Source organism: Mustela nivalis (assembly GCF_964662115.1).
Source record: "Mustela nivalis genome assembly, chromosome: 18".
NCBI classification, from domain to species: Eukaryota; Metazoa; Chordata; class Mammalia; order Carnivora; family Mustelidae; genus Mustela; species Mustela nivalis.
This window is the reverse complement of record NC_139037.1, coordinates 46025304-46044298: the sequence shown is the minus strand read 5'-3', so window position 1 is coordinate 46044298 and position 18995 is coordinate 46025304. Positions and strand designations below refer to the sequence as shown.

The following is an 18995-nucleotide window of genomic DNA, read 5'->3' as shown; positions in this document are numbered from 1 at the left end:
GAAACAGACCAGCAGGGGGTACGAGCCAAGAGAGTTTATTGGCCACCTGCTGACCCCTTCTCACTGAGGAAGTAACTTCACAGGCTGACCCACCAAGCCCACCCCAAGGGGCTTCTAGTCCTAAAGGCTCCCGGGCCGGCCCAGCCCAGCCCCCCGGGAGAAGGCACTGTAACAGGAGAGGAGGGGTTCTGAGCCCCACCAGGTAACAGCCTAGAGGAGTGGGGGATGGGGGCTGGAGCCTGGCCCCAGTAGTGTGGAGGGAGCAGACTGCAGGAGGAGGGTGGTATCCTGCTGCTCCCTGGGCCTCCCAGAGTGGGGCTGCCCCTCAGGGTGGTTGAGGTGGGGGTCGGGGATGAGCAGGCCTCACTTCTCAAAGTGGTCCAGAGGGTAGTGCTCCCCATAGGTCTGGAGGTGCCGGGCCAGGGCCTCCTGCTGCTTGCGGAGCTGGGTGGGCATCTCCTGGTACACGTCGGAGAAGAGCAGGCTAGGGCTGGGCTTTGGCTTCCGCTCAGCCTGCTCGAAGGCCTCCATCACCTGGGGGAGGGGGGGACAGTAGGCACGCAGCTGGTCCCCAACCCCGCACCCGTGGGACCCCGGCCTGGGTTCCCATCTGGGCACAGAAAAGAGGATGGGCAGGGGTTGAGAGGATCCACGTCGTCAGCACCTCCAGCCAGGCCCGTCGTGCCCCTCGCTGTCTGGCACTGCATTAAATGCAGGGATTGGTGGGGCGGGACCAGGCAGCAGCCATTCAGATGTGAGGAAACTGAGGCCCAGAAGGAGGGCCCGAGCCCAGGGCAGCTCTTCTCACAGGGCGCACTGCCCCAGCTCCAGGCTGAGGAGTGGGACACTCACTGCACATAGATTGAGGCACCTACCCCTCGCACAGCCCCCGACTAGGATCTCTGCATGTCCCTGCCGAGGACGCAGCTAGGACCCGGCAAAGGCGCGTGCCCAGGCAGCCTGGCACTGCGGGCGTCAGTGAGACCCTGCTGGGCTATGCCCAGGTCTCCAAGCTCCGTGTGTCCCCAGTCCTTCCAGGCTTTTCCACCACACACTGTGTGGGACCACGCCCCCTGAGGCCCCCACCTTCTTACGGGACTGCTTCCTCCAGGCCTTCTCCTGCTCATCATCCCACCAGCCCCGGCTCTGTAGGTAGTGGCGCAGCCGGGAGATGGGGTGGTCCTGCTTGTCCCAGTAGTTGACCTCGTCCACCGAGCGGTAGGCTGAGCTGTCATCACTAGTGCTGTGGTGCCCGATCCTGCAGGCAGAGGGGGCCCAGAGTCAGGCAGGAGCCCCCTGCAGTGGGTTAGGAGGGAGGGCAAAGACTAGGGGAGGAGTAGCAATGGAATAGAGGCCACAAAGGGGATCCAACGTGAGTATCCAATAAAAGGGATGGGGTCCTATTCTGGGGTCCTATTCTGGGGACAGTGACCCATGCAGGGAAGATGGGGTCAAGGCCACAGGGGGAATGGGGGAGGCAGGCACCTGTAGGTCATGGCCTCAATGAGGAAGGGCTGGTTCTCGGCCACAGCCCGCCGCCGGGCCTCCTTGGTAGCATTGTACACAGCAAATACATCATTGCCATCCACGCGTATGGATAAGATGCCATAGCCCGGGCCTCGAGCAGCTGTGGGGACAGAAAGGCAGGTCAGGGACAGAAGCAGGTTGGGCATGGAGGGGGGGGGCGGGGGCTCAGATGAGGACAATGAGCAGAGAAGGGGGAGGAGGGTGAAGGAAGCAGGCAAGGCAGTGTTCCTGCGACCCCCTGCTGCAGACAGGGCAGGGAAAGGACTGCGGGGGTTGAAGGGCAAGCACGCAGACTGGGGAGCAGCCCACTGGGCCCCTACCAATGCCGTCCCCGCGGTACTGCTCTGAGGTAGGCGTGGAGATGGCATAGCCATTGTTCCGGCAGAAGAAGATGATGGGGCACTCGAGGGTAGCGGCAAAGTTGAAGCCGGCGTGTGCGTCCCCCTCGCTGGCGGCCCCTTCCCCGAAGTAGCAGATGACAACCCTGTTGGCGTTGGCCCGCTTGGCCGCATAGGCTGCCCCCACCGCTGCAGGGGGGGTGGAGGCGGTGAGCAGGAGCAGTCCCCCACCGGCTCTGTCCTCTCACTCCAGCGCCCCCACCCCGCTCTTGCCCCCCACCCCCGGCCAATGGTGACTCCCCTGACTCTAGCTGCTCCCCTCACCTCTTCCACCCTCAAAACTCTGCCAGAATCTGACCCCGTGTCTCCCGGCCTCCTTCCCGTCTGTCTGCTCACCCGGTCACCTTGCCGGAGCTCCCAGCAGCCTCCTCACTGGCCTCCTGTTCCTACCGCCCCCACCCGTTGCCCAGGGACAGCCAGAGGCCAGTTAAAATGGTTAAAATGTGAACCAGGCTGCCATTCCGGCCTGGCACCTCTCTCCCCCGCGGCTCCCACTGCTCTCAGCCTCCCCTGGATCCACAGCCTTCCCCCGCCACCACCGAGCCCCTCCTGGCCTCCCGCCCTGGTTCCACGCCTGCCATGGGCTCCCAACCCTCAAGCCATCTAGCACGCACTTGCCTCAACCCCACATGGCACCCTCCCTAGCTCCTTCTGGTCTGTAAGAAATGTCACCTGTGACACAACCCCCTACCTTCCTCCATTGCTGCAACTCCCTCTCCGTCCCTGCAGGACTGCTCCCACCTCATCTGCTCCCCGTGCTCCCCCTGCGTGCTTCCTGCCTGTGTCCTCCACACGGAGGACTGAGGCGTCTGTCTCTTGCTCACTGCGCCCAGCACAGTGCCCACATAGCAGGGATTCCAATGTCTGCCAGCCAAGAGGCCTAATAGTCACTCAAACGGAGGGTAAGGGGCCAGGGCCCAGCCTTCTGGAAATCCCACCTACCCTCAGGGAACATGCCACCTCCTCTCACAAAGCTGCCCTGCCCGCCACCTGCCTCCCACCTCAGAGGTGCCAACGGTGCCTTATTCCAGGCACCTGGAGCTAAGCGAGCTAAGGCACACGGATGGGCCAGCGACCATCCTGCTGCTCAGCCCCATGGACACAGCAACACATGTCTCTCAGCCACCCGGAGTCAGAGACAGCCGGAGCCCAGCTGGCCCATGACTGACCCACAGGCAGGGAGGGAGGGCAGGTTCCGGGGTCTCTATGCTATGTGGGTGTGGGCCTGGCCCAAGGGCTCTGCTCCCTAAGCGGTCACTTTTGAGCAAAGTGACTCTCACTGCTCTAGGGACTGGGCTGGCCAGAGTAAGCTTCAGTAGAGTCAGACTCCGAGGACTGAGGGAGAGCAGGGTTGGGGGCAGGAACTCAGCTCTGCCCAGGTACCCTTTGCAAAAAGCTGGTTCTCGCTCAATCGCGCGCAGTCGCCATGTCGGTGAGCGGACCGATGGGACCGGCAGGTCAGGAAACGAGAGCATGGTCATGCCAGCCCCAGCCTGCCAAACCAGAGCCCTCCTTTGGAGACTCCCAGATGAGAAGGGTCTGTGCTTGGAAAGTCTCGAGACTGGCACCCCTTTCCCCGGGAGCCCCCGGAAGGGCAGGGAAGGAGAAAGGCTGGGCCACGCCGGGGAGGACACTGGTGTTCGAGCCCCAAGCCCGGGACGAGTCCTCACCCTGCGGGATCTGTGTGGCCAGCGGAGACGAGATGGTGACGAAGTGGCGCTCCCTGCAGCCATAGTGCACGGGCATCTGGCGGCCCTTGCCCAGGTCGCTCACGTTGCCGTAGCACTGGGCCATGAAGAGCTCCAGGGGGTAGTCTCGGTACATGAGCACACCTGCAGGCCGGGGGAGGCGGGGTGCGCGTGAGCCTGCGGCTGGCGCGGAGTCAGAGTGACCCCTGGCTGTCCCAGGGCAAGGCCCCTGCCACCTGGGCTCCACGTTCCCGTGGGTCCAGAAGGGAACTGGAGTAGGGAAGGGGAGGCAGATTCAGAGGCTCAGAGGGGGTGGGGCAGACCACAGAGCTCGGGCCTATCCCGAAAGGGAGGCCTTGTTCCAAACATCCCAGCTGCTCCGAGACGCCCGATGGCTCATGGCTTGGCTTTTCAAAAGAAGGCAAAATCTTTTTTTTCTTTTTTTTTAAATGAGAAACTATTGATGTTTCAACTCATACCTTACTTCCAAAATCATTACATGAACCAAGTAAAAGTACAGGCCGCTAGCCCACAATTTCTGAACTAGAGAGATGATATTTGAACGTGTTCATGGCTGTACTATCCTCTCTTCCAACCAAACCTCTCCACCACATGGAAGCACTCTGGGTGAAGGGCGCCTGGCCTGCTGAGTTGGACAGGACGAGGTCAAGGTGGTCCTGGAATGAGCAATGACCCGCTCTCGTTGGAGGACGATCATCACACCCACAGCTGAGAGGCCACGCTGGGGGTTCAAGGACGTGCGCAGAAGCACCCAGAACCTGAGCACTGGAGGGCAGCAGCTGGCTGGTGCAGGCATTTCCAGACCTCTTCCTTCACTGGGGAACTATTCCTTCACGTGATGATGTAATCAGGGTCCCACTGCACACCAGCCACATTTTGTGCCGGCTGTGCCCACGCTCCCTGAAGGACTGCAATATGGATACAACGCTTGGGGCCGGGCACCTTTCTTCGGAGCACCTTCCAGAGATTAACTTAATCCTCACGACCCCTGAGGGAGCATTATTCTCCCCATTTACAGATAGGGAAACTAAGGTAGGAGAGCTCCCAGAGCCGGCTCGAGGTCACACCGTAAGGCGGTGGGTGGGGTGTGGGGGGCCACACAGAGCTCACCCTTCATGACTGGGGCTGCAGCGGGGCTGGGGGGTGTTTACCAGCTAACAGGGTGCCACGGCCAAGACACCCCGCCCACGGTGAGCACTGCCCAGACAGTCAGGTCCCAAGCACACACCTGAAGTGGCAGTCGGGGTGGGGGTGCTGGGCGGGACGGCAGCCTTCGCCTTCCATAGAACTAGACGTGGTGTTTCCTGTCATCCACACATACTCACAGGGTGGCCACGTGGTACATAACACAGACCAAAGATGGGGTGCCCGGGTCAGTGTGGGATTGAGGGCCATGTCAGGGGCCTTCTTCACAGCGCGAGAAGCCGCGGGCAGAGCCAGGAGTCCTGGGGCCAGGTGGGCCTGACGCCCCGGAAAACCACAGGCCCCACAGCAACAACTGCTCTAGGTGGGAACGTGCTGCCCGTGAGCTCCCTGATGAGGGTCCCTTCCTGCCGGTGCTATGGCCAGCAGGCCACTTACATCCTTGGTTTACACCGAACCGCCCTGCGTGGGCAGCACCACAGAGGGCTCCACCCCTCAGGAGGCTCGTGGCCTGCACACTGGGCCAGAACCTTCTGGGCTGCCTGCCGCCTGGCTCAGACAGGAAACGTGGCTGTTGAGAGGCTCCTTCCCATGGATCAGGGCAGGCAAAAGCAGGTCCAGCACTTAGCACAGCACTGGGGCCTGGAAGAGCTCAGCTGGGAGGGGGTCTGGCTACTGCTCCGAGCACCCTTGTTCTCCGTACCCCAAAGATGGGGACTGAGAGAGGGGAGCAGCCGCCCCAGCGAGGCCGGCCACAGGTCTCCCACCCCTCGCGGCTGCCCAGACACAGGCTGCCTTCTGCGGGGGGCTTCAGCGCGGTAGGGCTCCTTCCTGCAGGGCACCCAGGGCCAGCCCCCCATCCCGTGTGTGGAGAGCCCAGTGGCTGCCCACAGCTCCAAGCCCCTTGCTCATCCCACCTGGAGTCCTCACCAGAGAGGCCCCTTCAGCAAAAACAAGCGGGAGGTGGGAGGTGCTCAGCAAATCTGGCAGGGGCCCACAGCTCAGTGTCTGGGGACACCCAATACACAGGACGTCTGTACCTGGAGAGCGTGGGGGACAGGGACGGGAGCAGATGGGAATGCCACACTGCCTGCCCAGCCAGCCTGCCCGCTGCTGAAGAGCTGTCCCAGGTGAGAGTCCCCCACCCCCACCGGCACATGCACATCACCTCCAACTTGGAGCGCTTACCCAGTGCCAGACCCTGTGTTGCGGGCTTTGTGTCCCCTGCCCCGTGACTCCCCTCCACAGCCCTTACCCAGTCACTCCTCCATGCTCATCGACCTGCTTCACACCTCTCGTTCTGTCACTCCCTCACTCAGAAGGGGCCAGTCCGGGTTGCCACTGCCAGGGCCTCCTGTTTGCTCTGCTCCTTGAAGGACACAGAGCCCAGAGAGGCCAGGGGAGCCCTACACTCTGGACGGGGGTCCCCATGTGGGGCCCCTGAGGCCAGGCCTGCCCTGACTGCATGCTGCCAGCACTCGCCAGGCAGGGGTCACAGTGCCATCAGCAGTTCTGTGTTGGAGATCACAGAGCAGAGGCTCACAGAAGGGAAGCAATTTGACCCGAACTTGACAGTGGCAGCCGGCAGAGCACAGAGAGGCCCAAGCATAGGCTTTTCTCTATCAGCCTCCCTGCCTGGCCTCCAGACGGAGGAAGCCTGCCGCCACACACCCCTGGACCTGGCTTGGCCCTTTTTTGCTCAGAAAGCTCTCCCTGCAGTCCTTTAATCCTCCCTGACATCAAGCTGCTCCTAGAAGAGCAGCCAGGGTAGCTAACATGGGCCTCCCCTAACCGCCCAGAAGGACAGGGCCTGACCTGTCTCCATGGGGACCACAGACGCAGGCCATCAACACGGCAGACGTACCTGCCTCCCGGTACTGGCCAAACACCAGATCCGTGTTGTCTAGCGCCGCTGCACTCCCCACATGCGTCCCCTCCTCGCCATAGTTCGTCATGTAGAAGGAGATCCGGCCCTGGGGGTGCAGGAGGGCCCGGGGGCCCGGGCTCCATTATGCTGGGCAATGACAGGCAACCATCCAGATAACTGCCCAGCTTCTGGAGACTTCACTCATCCCCAGACACACTTCCTGGGCCAGGCCAGGCTGGGGTTCCCACCTTCCCAGAGGAACTGCCAGATTGGTGAGAGGCAGAGCGCCGGGACTCTGCCGGGGCTCTGCAGGAGGCCGACGTGTGTGTGCAGCCCACCGCAGAGGGGCAGCAGGGAGAAATGCCTGAGCCGGGCAAAGCTGGGGGAGATGCAGGTTTCCAAGGAGAGATAACAGTTAAGGCCACGAGGCCAGAATGGCTGGGACAGAAAGTGGGAGGGGTGGGGACAGACCAGGCGGAGAGGCAGTGCCCAGTAAGGCTGTGAATGACACAACAGGACTTTACCTTGAGAACTGCGCCCACAGCTCTTCCCAGAGCAACAGTTCAGGAACAGCTCTCTGGCTGTCATGTGGGAAATGGATGGTGGTGGCAGGACTGAGTGCAGCGCACCAGGCAAGAGGGGTGGTAGCTGAGCCTGGTCACGGCAGGAGGCAGGCAGAGAAGTGGAGGGGAGAGGCTTAAGCAGAGTCAAAGTGCCAAGGAGCGGCAGACCCTGCCCACACTGACGCCCTGGCCGACGCCCTTCTTCTGAGCTCCCCAACTCTAGAGCCTGGAAAAGCCAAACATTCTCCAAATCTCCCTTATAGCCAGAGGTGGCCACAGACACAGTTCCAGCCAGAGACTTAAGTGGAAATCTTCTCTGGCTTTCCTGATAAAAGAGATGAGTGTTGCTGGCCCCAGCCCTTCTTCTGCCTGGCACACTGCTGGGAGGCTGGACCTGTGGCAGCCATCTTGCGAAAATGAGGCAACACGTGTGGGATGAAAGCCAACTCGCCCACGATGGTGAAGCAGAAATGCAGGAAATCTAGGCTCCTGACGTGGTGCTGAGCAGCAGAATAGATTTTTAACTAAACAGGGAGGGACAAAGTAAAGTAGATAGGAGAAAGTGATGCGAGGGGGAGAATGGAGACAGGGAGGAGATGCAGGTCTCCAGCTTGGGCAGATGGGTGAATGGTGGCACCCTCCACTGAGAAATGGCCCGAGAGAGGAAGATGCCAAGGTCAAGTCTGGACAGGCTAAACTTGGTGTGGGACAGCCAAGGCAAGAAGCCAAGTAGATCTGGGGCTAAGATGTGAAGTCTGGCCGGGTATCTGCGGCACCCCTGGCACACAGCCAGAACTAAGCTCCCCGGCACCACATGTAAAGTGAGAGAGCTCCAGTCAGTATCTGAGGGATGCCCCCTGCCCAGTCCTCATGTGTTCTGCAGCTCAGGCTGTCATGGTGGGAGAACTAGATGAATAAAGCTTTCCTCTAAGTTGGGAGCCAATTAAAAGTTAATTGACCTCCCACAGCCACATGGGCTGATGCTGGGCGCTAGAGGCCTGGGAGGGCTGTCAAGGGTGGTGTGGGGAGGAGCTGGAGAGGCCTCCTTACCCAGGAAACCGGACCCGGCTCAAGGCAGAGGTCACTGGTCACCTATCCAGTATCCTACCCCTCTTTGTGCTTGCTAACCGAGATTGCATTCCACAGGCACCAGCTGCCCACAAGGAAAGACCACATTTCAGCCTCCTTGCAGCTGGGAGCACCACATGCAGTGTCTCAGACGCTACTGGGTGGGATTGCCTGCAAAGCTCTAGAACAGTGGGCATGAGGAGATAGCTGGGACATGCCATGTCTGACCTGCCACCTTCCTTCCACTTACTGCCTGGAATGCGGCATGATGGAGGTAGCTCCGGTGGCCATTTGGCTCATGAAGGACCCTCGAGGCTAGAAGCCGAAGCTGGGTATCCAGTGACATCGTGGGGCCACCATACTGGCCCCACACCCCATTTTCAGATTTCCTCTATGCAAGATTAAAAGCCCTCCTAATCTGTTTAAGCGACTGCATTGGTTTCTGTTAGGATTTGGCGGGCATCGGGGGAGGTCTGTTACTTACAGCTGAGCAGAAGCCTGGCTAATATAAGCTGAGCCTTGACACAGGAGTGGATCTTACTGAGGTCTGCTCTAATCCTACTGGCCTCCTCAGCCAGGGGACAAGGCGCTTTGTGCGCTGGGCCTCACAGAATTCCTACCTTGCTATCCCCACTTTTTAGCATACTGAAGAAACTGAGGCAAAGGCAGGCAAAATCGCTGCCCAAAGTCCCCGCTGTGACCAGACTCGCATCTTTCGGATTCCAAAGCTCCCGTCTGCACAGCCAACTCAGGCAGGGAGGAGCCCAGGCATGTTGAGAGCGGGGGAGGGGTGGCCCAGCCTTGGCGGTAAGGCTGCAGAGAGCCCAGAGAGCCCAGGCCACAGGGGAATGGGGGATAGGGGAAGAGGAAAGGCCAGGCCTGCCCCTGTGGGGTACAGGAGCCAAGGGAAGTTTCTGGGCAAGTTTTGGGGTGGAAGTACAACCCTAAGTTGGAAAACCCAGAGGTAGTGTCCTGTGCCTGGGAGTCTGCTCAGTACTGTCTCATAGGCCAGGGAGTTTCATGCTTTAGTCCACAGGATGGCCTGGGGGCTTGATTCTCAGGCCCATCCCTACTCCTGTCCCAGCAGGTGCCACAGGCACCCAAGGGCCCACTGCCCAACATTCATCCCACCTTTCCCACAGGAACCCTGGGCCCTGGGATGAATGGATTCCACTGCTCTCTTGGATCCTAGGGATGGCACATGGTTCTCCTGGCCAAGGGCTGGCTGAAGGCAGGGTCTGTGACCAAAGCCCAGACCACGAGCATTAGCCCTGGCCTTTGCTGGAACCTCAGGAAGCAAACATTCTCTTTCCGCTGCTAAGCAAAAAGGTTGTGAGCTTGGCAGGATTATGATAGCTAGTATTTACCGCATGCTGGCTAAACACCAATGTCGTTCTTCCTAAGGCCACAACATATGCCACTGGCAGTCCTTAAGGCAACGGGAAGACCTGACAAATGAAGTGACTCCCCCAGGGCACAGCTACAAAATGGCAGAATGAAGACTTGGGTTGTAAAGTCCTGCCCTGGAGCCTGTGCCCTGATCCTCTCTCCGCCACTTGTCCTTGAGCCTAGACCTGCCAGATGCAGGAAGCTGAGAGCATGGAAAAGACACCGGGTGAGAGAAACAAGTCTGATAACACTGAGCTCCTGGGATCCGGCCACACCTGAAACAGGACCCTCTGAAAGTGCTCGCTTCGGCAGCACATATACTAAAATTGAAAGTGAAGTTACCTGAGTCCATAAATTGCCTCTTTGTTGACACTGCTCTGATGAGGTCTCTGTCCACGACCACAAACACAGCTGAGGCTCACAGTCTGTGTGACGCAGGCGCCCAGAAGCACAGAGTGGCACCCTGGTTTCTCAGGACTGGGAGCTCCCCAAGGGAAAGCCTGTCAGGTCTTCCTGCCGGATGGTCCCCAGCACAGACACGCCCCCGGCCAGGAACACAGGAGGATCTGATCCATGCTTCTGCCCTCAGGCAGCACCCGTCCCATACTTCTCCTCCAACGTTCTCTATCCTTGAGAACCTCAAGGACTCTGAGGACACCAAGACAAAGGACCTCCAAACCCCCCACCTTGGGAGTCATCTTCTGGCTCGAACACAGGCAGGGCGACCTAAGGAACCCCCCTCCCCAGGCCCAGCGCACACACCTGGCGCTGGGACTCGTAGAGGATGCGGTCCATGGTGTTGAGCAGAGTCATGCTCCTGTACAGCTTGAGCACCTTCTCCTGGGGCAGCTGCGGGCAGAGCAGACAGACACAGGGCAGTTGGGACCAGAGAGGAGACAGACAAGGAGCCCAGGCATGGGAGACACAGTAGGGGAAGGAGAGGGCCTCTCACGTGGGGATCCTCGCTGGGGTTGATAATCTGGCCCTGCCGGTCCATGACACGGTAGACGGGGATCCCAGAGATGACATTGGGCTGGATGAATTCTAGCTTGTCTATGAACTCCGCCGAGGCCCCTGGGAACTGGGGCTTGTCATCCAGGGACGGGAAGTGCTGCTGCTCCTGTCTCTGGGGGAGCTGGGGAGAGAGGAGGGTGGGGGCGGGGGTGCTCATGTCAGGAGAAGCAGAGGCTTTCCTGGCTTGACCTCAGGGCAGCAGGCAGTATGGCCTGGTAGTTAAGCCCCTGGACCCCAGTGGGCCCTGTGGCCTGACACACTGAGTACGGATCGCAGCTCCACCGCTTTCTTGATGTGTGACCTTGGGCAAGTCACCAGAACTCCTCTGCGTCTCCTCATCTGTAAAACTGAGGGGCAGATACTGCATAAGGCGGCTGTAAAGATTAAACACCTGCAGAGCAGCGGTCAGTCAGCTCAAGAACCAGGAGCTGCTTTGTCAGAAGCCCCGATGCCTCACCCTGGCATTCAAAGCCTCTCCAGTCTGACCAGATACCCCCATTCACCGTCACCCACTGCCACCGCAGGCTCACCCACCCTCAGTACCCTCCAGCCGGCCGGATGGGCTCTTCACTGCCCCCACACAACCAGGGTGGACACCCAGGATCGAGGAAGTCTCTGGGGTCTTAGGTGTCAGCCTGCCTGGGTTCAAATCCCTTACTAGGTGATCAGAGGAGAGTGACTTCCCCTCTGCCAGGGGCCCCTTTCTCATCTGTAAAAGGGAAACCACCTCGTGGAAGGGTCGTGAGGCTTGAACAACATCCTGCACACAAAACTGGTTAACAGAGTACTTCGAAGTCATAGGGCAAACGCTCAGGAAATGTCAACGGTCACTTCTGCCACCACCACATGGCTGCATCCATCTCTTTATTGAACGTCTGTTCCCCTCTCCCCCCAGCAAGCTTCCATGCTTCGATGACCTCTGTGCTCCTGTCCCAACCCCCACCCCTCTAGGCCCAGATGGACTCCTTCAACAAATATTTGAACACCTGCTTTGTTCCGAGCCCTGAGCCGGGTTCTGGGGACCTAAGAGAAGCAAGACATCTGTCACTGCTGCCCAGGGAGGAAGCTGGCGGCCAAGCAAGTGCAGCTGAGGCTGGGGCTGATCCATCCTTGCCCAAGAGAAGCCTTGAGCATGGGAGAGTGGGAAGGAGCCAGGCTTCCTAAGGAAGCAACCTGAGAGTGAGAGGGAAGCTGGGGGTCAGGGAAGAAGCCCCGGAGGCCGGGGTCACAGAACATGCCAAAGACAGAAAGCGAAGGATGGAATGTCACTTGTGGAAACTGGAAGAAGTTGGATGGCTAGAGAAGCCCTGGGGGTTGGCGGGCATGGCACCCCCTCTGCTGGCAGAGAAAACCCAGGAAAAGTCCACTGGGCAGCCTCTGGGTGCCAACCCCATTTCTCAGCCTTGACCTGGTCTCAGCACTGCCAGTGCTCCCCTTAAGCAAGCCCTGGCCAGCTGCCAGTGGAGCTCTGCACCCACAATATCACTGGGTCCTCAGCCTGCCTGCTCTGGCCTGAGGAGGGAGGACGCAGAGATACTGGGGGTAACATCACCTGCACCATAGCTACAAACAGGTCAGTCAGCTTCCAAAGCAGGCCGGGCTGAGAAGCAGACCCCAAAGCCCTGCTCGTCCCCCCAGCTGCCATGGCTGACCCAGCTTCTGCCTGCCCATCTATGGGGATCACGGCTTTGCCTCCGGGAGGAACTCAACAAGCAACTGGCTGGCTCCCCAACACCCCTCAGGTGCTCGGGTGTGCACCCCACTCTCCCTCCTTGAATTGCCTGGCAGAGCAGCCAAGGATCCAGGGGGAAGCGTGAGCACGGGGGCTTTTATCTGCGTCTATGGCTGTGAGGAAATAAAGGAAACGACACTCCCCACGGCAGGGCAGGTCCAGGCGTGACCACAGTGGCAGACTTCCCCTGCTTGTGAGGGAAGCCACTGAACTGCGGCCACCCGCACACCCTCCTCCTGAGCACCCACACTGGCCAGAACTTTCTGTCCCCCCCACTCCCAGGATCGGCAGTCTGTGTCTGCCTCCCACACAGATCACAAGCTCGGGGAGGGCAGGGAGCGTGTTGGGCTCGATTCTCACAGCAGGCACTCGGCAGGCCATTACCAAAGGGACAGAGGGATGAGTGCGTGGGGTTGCTGGCCTTGGAGCCCGACTGATGTGGGTGCCAGAATCTGATCTCACCACGTGGCTCTTTGCAAAACGCCCTGTGCCCACGAATTTCCTCATGTGTTGAACAGCTACACAGGGCTGAAACAGAAAGTTCCTGACATGAGGGACACAAAGCACATGGATGGGATGCATTCATGAGCTCAAAACTTGGTAGAAAGGAAAACCACCCCAAAACCTCGGAAGGGTATGAAATGGGAAACAGAAAATGGCTGGCCCTTCGGGAAGAGGACAAGGAAGAGCTGGGGAGAAGGTCTGGCAGCAGGGCACCCTGGACAGTAACAGCAGGCGGTGGAACAGGCCGGCTGGGGGTTCGGGGCTGGCAGGGGGCAGAGGACGAGGTTAAAGGGCTGAGAACAGACTGGGCTGTCAGGACAGGGCTCTGCCTGCCTCTGGTGGCTGAGCAGCGGCCACTGGGGCACCCTGGCACACCCCACACTGGCCTTGCCTTGCGGGGCGGAGGGGGAGAACTTCCTTCCTGGGCCTGTGACACTGGGGTGCGGACCCCAAGGCTACTGTGCTGACTGGGTGAGTGGCCAGCCCAGAGGAAATGTCCCCCCGGGGGAGGAGTGTAGAATGGCCTAAGGAAGGATGCGACTCCACCCTCTTTTTCTTCTGACTGTGGGGAGGAGGGGATAGTTTGCCGAGGTGGTGGCCGGCAGCTTACAATGGCCGCACAAAGCCTGGCTCCAGCCACACAGGAAACAGAGGCCTGCTCTGGAAGGTTGCATGGCCCAGCAGGCCCCCTGTGGAGCCACTCCCCAAGGTTAATTAAGACTCCCCGAAGAGCAGACTCCAGCCTGAAGCTACTGAATGGCACCCCACTGGGCCCTAAACTGGTTGAAGAGGAGAGGGGTGGCCAGGTGACCAACACCCAACACGAGGGTTACAGGCTGCAGCAGGTGCCAGGTGGACGCCCACTAGGAGAGGGAGGAGAAGGGACTCCAGTGCTAAAAGGCTTGGTCGGGGCTCTGTTCTATCCAGCAACGCCATCAGGTCGCCCTGAACCAGTGTCCCCTTGTGGAAAGGACGAGAACTGCTACTCCACACGTGCAGGGGGAGATGGCTCTAGGGGGATCTTCTGTGACCAGCATCAGAGGGAACATGAGGGAAAGCTTTCTGGAGAAGGGGGAGTTACACCGAGGCCTGCTGAACCAGCAGGGGCGAGGCAGGCAGAGGCTAGGGGAGCAAGGCCAAGGTGAGTGGAGAGAGCAGAGAATGAATGAGGCTGCAACACATTAGGAAGGAGAGCTGATACCATGCACTTCCCTACCTTCTCTGAACCCATGGAGATGGCAGGATCCTCTCACTTCAGGCCTGGGGGCTGGTTGGGGAGGGGAGGGATTTGCCCCAGGGCAGGGAGATCATGACAACGTGGTGTACAGAGCTGCCCCAGGAGCGCTAGAGAGAAAGGGGGGTCTGGCCGTGGACAGTTCTGTGGATGCTGCCAGCGGGCTGAGTCCTCTGTATCGTGAAGGCCACAGAACACAGGGGCTCTGGCAAGCATGATGCGGCCTGGGGCACTGCTAGCGGGAAGTCCCGAGGGAGGACACCCTTTCTGACAGCCCCAGACTTACTGTCCCTGGAGAAAAACTGTAGCCTCCCCACTTCTTGAGATCCTACCGAGTACTCAGGACAAGTGCCTCCTAAGAACCATTTGCTTTCATCTTCATGTCTCTCTGAGAGAAGTGCCACCGATGTCCCCGTTTTACAGATGGACACTGGTCAGGAACGCTTCTCCTAGGAAGCGGCTGGTCAGCTGACACCTAAAGTATCATATTCCCACAAAGGCCTCCAGGTAGAAGGAGCTCATTCAAGGGAGGGCAAAGGGGCCCAAGGGGCTGAAGGGCAGGGAGGGAAGGGCGTGATGGGGGCTGGGGTGCCCCCCACTAGCTTCTCATCAGCCCCTAAGGCCCCAAGCAGAAGCTGCTGTTACACGCCGAGACCAGACCCCCAAGACCAGACCAAGGACGATGTTGCAAGACTTGAACTGAAGCCCTATTGCTTCTCCTAGCAGCCTGGTACTATGGAGAGACACTGGGCTTTACAGTCCAGAAGGCCAAGTTCAGACCTCACCTCCCCAGGCCTCAGTTTCCCCACTCATGACAGAAGAAAACTGCCAGTACCTTGCAGTGTGGCTGTATTAGACGGAATGACGGACTGAGTTGGTGACGTAACTCCTAAGTGTTTCCTGATGTGAAAAATGAGGCCTTGGACCTCAAGCCACCAGTCAAGAGGGCAATGGACCCATACAGTGAGGAGATAAGCGATGCCCATCTCCATTCGTGCCTCCATGCACACTGGGCACCGCCGCCTGGAGATGGCACATGGGGTGCTGGGACTTCCCGCTAGCAGTGCCCCGGGCCGCATCATGCTTGCCAGAGCCCCTGTGTTCTGTGGCCTTCACGATACAGAGGACTCAGCTCCCGACAGTCAGAGAAACAACATCACTGATGATCCACACAGAGCGAGCTCTAGGTGTTTCCTCCCTCCCAGAGGAGGGACTCAAGTCACCCCACCTGCTAGGCTCACAGAAGTAAAGTGACTTGGCTGGGATCCCTCTTGGTTGGCTGAGAGTGTTGGCTGAGAAACCAGCTCAGGACTCCCTGACAATTAAGTTTCCTTTCTCCTCTTCTCCCTGAGCACTGAAATGTCTGCTATCACCTGCCCGGAAGCAGGGGAATCAGACGAACACCTCCTGAGCAACAGGAACGTGGAAAAGAGAGGCAAGCAGGCAGAGATGAAGTCAGGCAGCCCGAGCCTTTCCCCCAACCACCCACCTGTCAGGTGCAACACAGCCCCTCCAGCCTCCCCCAAAGCAGGATCTCTGCACTTGGCCCTGCACCACCATCCAATATGGCAGCCATATGGCAGCCACCTGCGGCTATTTAAACTGATTAAAATTAAATAAAATGAAAACTTCAGTTCCTGGGCCATACTGATCACACTGAGAGCTCAGTACCCAAGTGTAGTCAAATGGCTACTATACTGGGCAGCACACACCTAGCACAAAAACACACCATCACTATTGCAGAATGTTCTAGCGGACAGATCCTGGTCTGCAATCTTCTTTGACTAGAAGGCGCCTGGGTGGCTCAATCAATTGTCTGCCTCCAGCTCAGGTCATGATCCCAGGGTCCTGGGATCAAGCCCCCAATCAGGCTCCCTGCTCAGGGGGAAGCCTGCTTCTCCCTTTCCCACTCCCTCTGCTTGTGCTCCTTCTCTCTGTGTCTCTCTCTCTGGCAAATAAACAACAACAAAAAAATTGTTTAAAATATTGTTTGACTAAGTCCCATTACTCTTTCCCTTCTCTCAAAAATGGTCTCCTTTTTAATCTTAGAAAATACAAGTGGGAGAGGGACTCCAGGCTGTTCAGTGGGTAGAGCATTCAACTCATGATTTCTGGGTTGTGAGCTCGAGAGCCACACTGGGTATAGAGATTAATTTAAAAATTGAAAAAATAAAAAAATAAAAACAAGTGAGAGTAATAAAAGTGGAGAAAAGCAAGCATGGACTATACAAATATATAAACTTAAAAATACACAAATAGGGACTCCTGAGCTGCTCAGTTGATTAAGAAGCTGCCTTCAGGGGGCCCCTGAGTGGCTCAGTGGGTTAAAGCCTCTGCCTTCGACTTGGGTCACGATCCCAGGGTTCTGGGATCCAGCCCCGAATCGGGCTCCCTGCTCACCAGGGAACCTGCTTCCTCCTCTATCTCTGCCCGCTTGTGATCTCTGTCAAATAAATTAATTAATTAAATCTTTAAAAAAAGAGAGGGGGGGGGGAGAGAAGCTGCCTTTGGCTCAGGTTATGGTCCCAGGGTCCTGGGACTGCATCAGGTTCCCTGCTCTGTGGAGAGCCTGTTTCTCCCTCTCCCTCTGCCTGCTGCTCCCTCTGCTTGTGTCCTCTCTCTGTCAAATAAATAAATAAATAAAATTTTAAATGCACAAATAAAACGTAAGTACTATGAAAGACTCCCTCCAAAAAAATCTCCCTTTCACATCACCCACCAAAAAAATGAAGGAGAGTCAAGAGGGAAAAGCAGCAGGGAGTCTGAGCCTGGAATGAAGCAGATTTAATCAGCCATAAATGACCTTTCCCTGCTTTCTGCCCTACCCACCTCCCGCCCCACAGGCCCAGCCAATGGACTCTTGGGACTAGGATCAGGATCTGCTTGCTCCAAAAACAGCCACAAAGAACAGCCCAAACACAGGAAGCTGCCCCACCCCCCGCCTCCTCCAGAAATCTTTCCAGAATTACCTGCTTCAAGTGTCTCCTTTTCCTATCTATGTCCGCTCTCCTTATGCCAGGCCCACCCTCTTCACTCTCCTCCCCTGCTTCTCTCCTTATATAGAGTGTCCTCCTACAGAGTCTACCTTACTCTCCTAAAGGATTAGGGATCGGAGGGCCAGACTCAACCCCAGAAGATCTGGACAGTTTTCCTTTCAAGGGCCTTCACCAATCCAGGTCCTGCCAAGGTCACCTCCTTTTTTCTTCTGATCTCCAAGGTCAGTTTCTGTCCCTTCCCTCCACCCTTACTTTCAACAGTGACCAACATTCCTATTGCCCTTATCAAATATCAGGTCCAGTTCTCACTTTACATTTCTTTAATTTTACTACAACCCTACAAGGTAGTCAGTTAGCATTTTAAAAAGAGGAAAATGCACCCCTCTGTAGAGGTCCAGAGGAGCAGTCCTTTGCCCAAGACCACATAGCTGGAAAGCAGCAGGGATATGAACTCACCTTCCGAAACACCATTCTCTCTGGTGTGTGAAATTTAAGTTCATGGCTCTTCCACAGCCCAGTGCCTCTCTCCCTCTAATCAAACTTCCAGCTAGACTTCTGCTGTGTGAACTTACAGTTAGCAGCATCAACCCAAGAGGATTCCGACCCTTTTGATAAGAATTAAGCATTTCTTGGGGGCACCTGGGTGGCTCATTCGGTTAAACATCTGCCTTCCCTTAAGCAGCTGCCTTCCAATCAGGTCTTGACGGAGTCCTAGGATCAAGCCCCAAACCCGGCTCCTTGCTCAGCAGGGAGTCTGCTTCTCTCTCTCTCTCTCTCTCTCTCTCTGCCACTCAACACAGCTCATGCTCTCCCAACCTCCCTATCTCGCTCGCTCTCAAATAAATAAAATCTTTAAAAAAAGAATTAGGCATTTCTCAAATGTTACTCAGAAATGTCGACAGGGTGCTGCTCCGCCTGGACCTCTCTAGCTCTTTTCCTCAACAAATTTTTATACGTTATCTCCTCTGCTGAATGACCGAAACAGACAGGTCCTTTTTCTGACATTCGATCCGGGACACTAGATCAAACGACTTTGTTACGCAATTCATTTTAAAATCAGAACAGCAGTAAAGGAACAAAGAAAAGCAGGACACTTTAAAAGCCCGCGCCGGAAAACCCTTTCTCTTTTTTTCTCCTTTTTGAAGGGGGAGAGGGAATCTTTACCAAGAAGAAAGTCTCTCCCTTGGGCAGTTTCACTCTCCAATGCCTCCGAGGAAATGTTTCGCCTTCCTCCCGTGTCCCGGGTCCACGCGGCCTCCCGCGGGAATGAGCAGCAACTAAAAAGGAACCCCCTCCCTCTCCCCAAATTGTCTCCCTCCCTCCGGGCCCACGAAGGAGCTGCCTCACTTCTCTCCTGAGGAAGTGGAAGTCCTTCCCGAGTGTCCTCTCCGAGTTCTCTCAGCCCCTGTCCCTTCTGTGACGGTCCCCTCTTCACTCCCTGCACAGACCCCCACATGGGAAGACGGTGTTGACATCCCTATTTTCCCTCAGAGAAAACTTCCCCAGGTACTCACAGATCTAGCCAGGCCGCGAGCCCCAGACCGCCGCAGGAGGAGGCCAGCCTGGCCCAAGCCTCGACTTGAGCCCCAGACTCTCGCCGCCGCAGCCGCCACCGCCACCGCCATTTTGGCTAACAACCCCACAGCGCTCCGCCCCTCTCCTCAGCTAGGCTGGGGGCTGCCCCTTTATGAACCTGATTCAACTGCTAGCACCGCCCTGCCAAAAACCACAAGGTGCTAATCCTGAGGTCTCTGCGGCACAGGTATGGGAGGGCCAAACAATCTAGCTTTCCAAAATCACTCTGACCGCCTCATCTTAGTTGTTTCTAGAACAGGCAAAGAGGAGGACAAC

The 18995-nt window shown here is 57.7% G+C and overlaps 1 protein-coding gene across 4 annotated transcripts; it reads right to left on the bottom strand.

Moving 5' to 3' along the window:
• Nucleotides 1-19: 19 nt before the first annotated feature.
• BCKDHA (branched chain keto acid dehydrogenase E1 subunit alpha) lies at nucleotides 20-18986 on the bottom strand. 4 transcript variants are annotated; one of them, XM_082709367.1, is made up of 9 exons: nucleotides 18659-18986; nucleotides 10617-10799; nucleotides 10427-10513; nucleotides 6642-6750; nucleotides 3596-3757; nucleotides 1848-2054; nucleotides 1486-1627; nucleotides 1087-1258; nucleotides 20-534 (listed from the first exon to the last, which is right to left on the bottom strand). In XM_082709367.1, the coding sequence occupies exons 1-9, from the start codon at nucleotides 18767-18769 to the stop codon at nucleotides 364-366; spliced, it is 1344 nt and encodes a 447-aa protein (XP_082565493.1). In that variant the 5' UTR covers nucleotides 18770-18986; the 3' UTR covers nucleotides 20-363. The 4 variants fall into 4 exon arrangements, with proteins under 4 accessions (XP_082565493.1, XP_082565494.1, XP_082565495.1 ...); XM_082709368.1 differs by lacking the exon at nucleotides 3596-3757; XM_082709369.1 differs by lacking the exon at nucleotides 10617-10799 and having other exon boundaries at nucleotides 18659-18804.
• Nucleotides 18987-18995: the final 9 nt, after the last annotated feature.

Excerpts from the sequence above, each read along its gene's own strand:
- BCKDHA (XM_082709367.1), bottom strand. The coding sequence starts at position 18,769 with ATGGCGGTGGCGGTGGCGGCTGCGGCGGCGAGAGTCTGGGGCTCAAGT. Across the intron at positions 10,800-18,658 it reads CTCGCGGCCTGGCTAGATCT|CTCCCCCAGAGACAGGAGCA; the intron begins GTGAGTACCTGG and ends CTCTCTCCCCAG. Across the intron at positions 1,259-1,485 it reads ATTGAGGCCATGACCTACAG|GATCGGGCACCACAGCACTA; the intron begins GTGCCTGCCTCC and ends CTCTGCCTGCAG.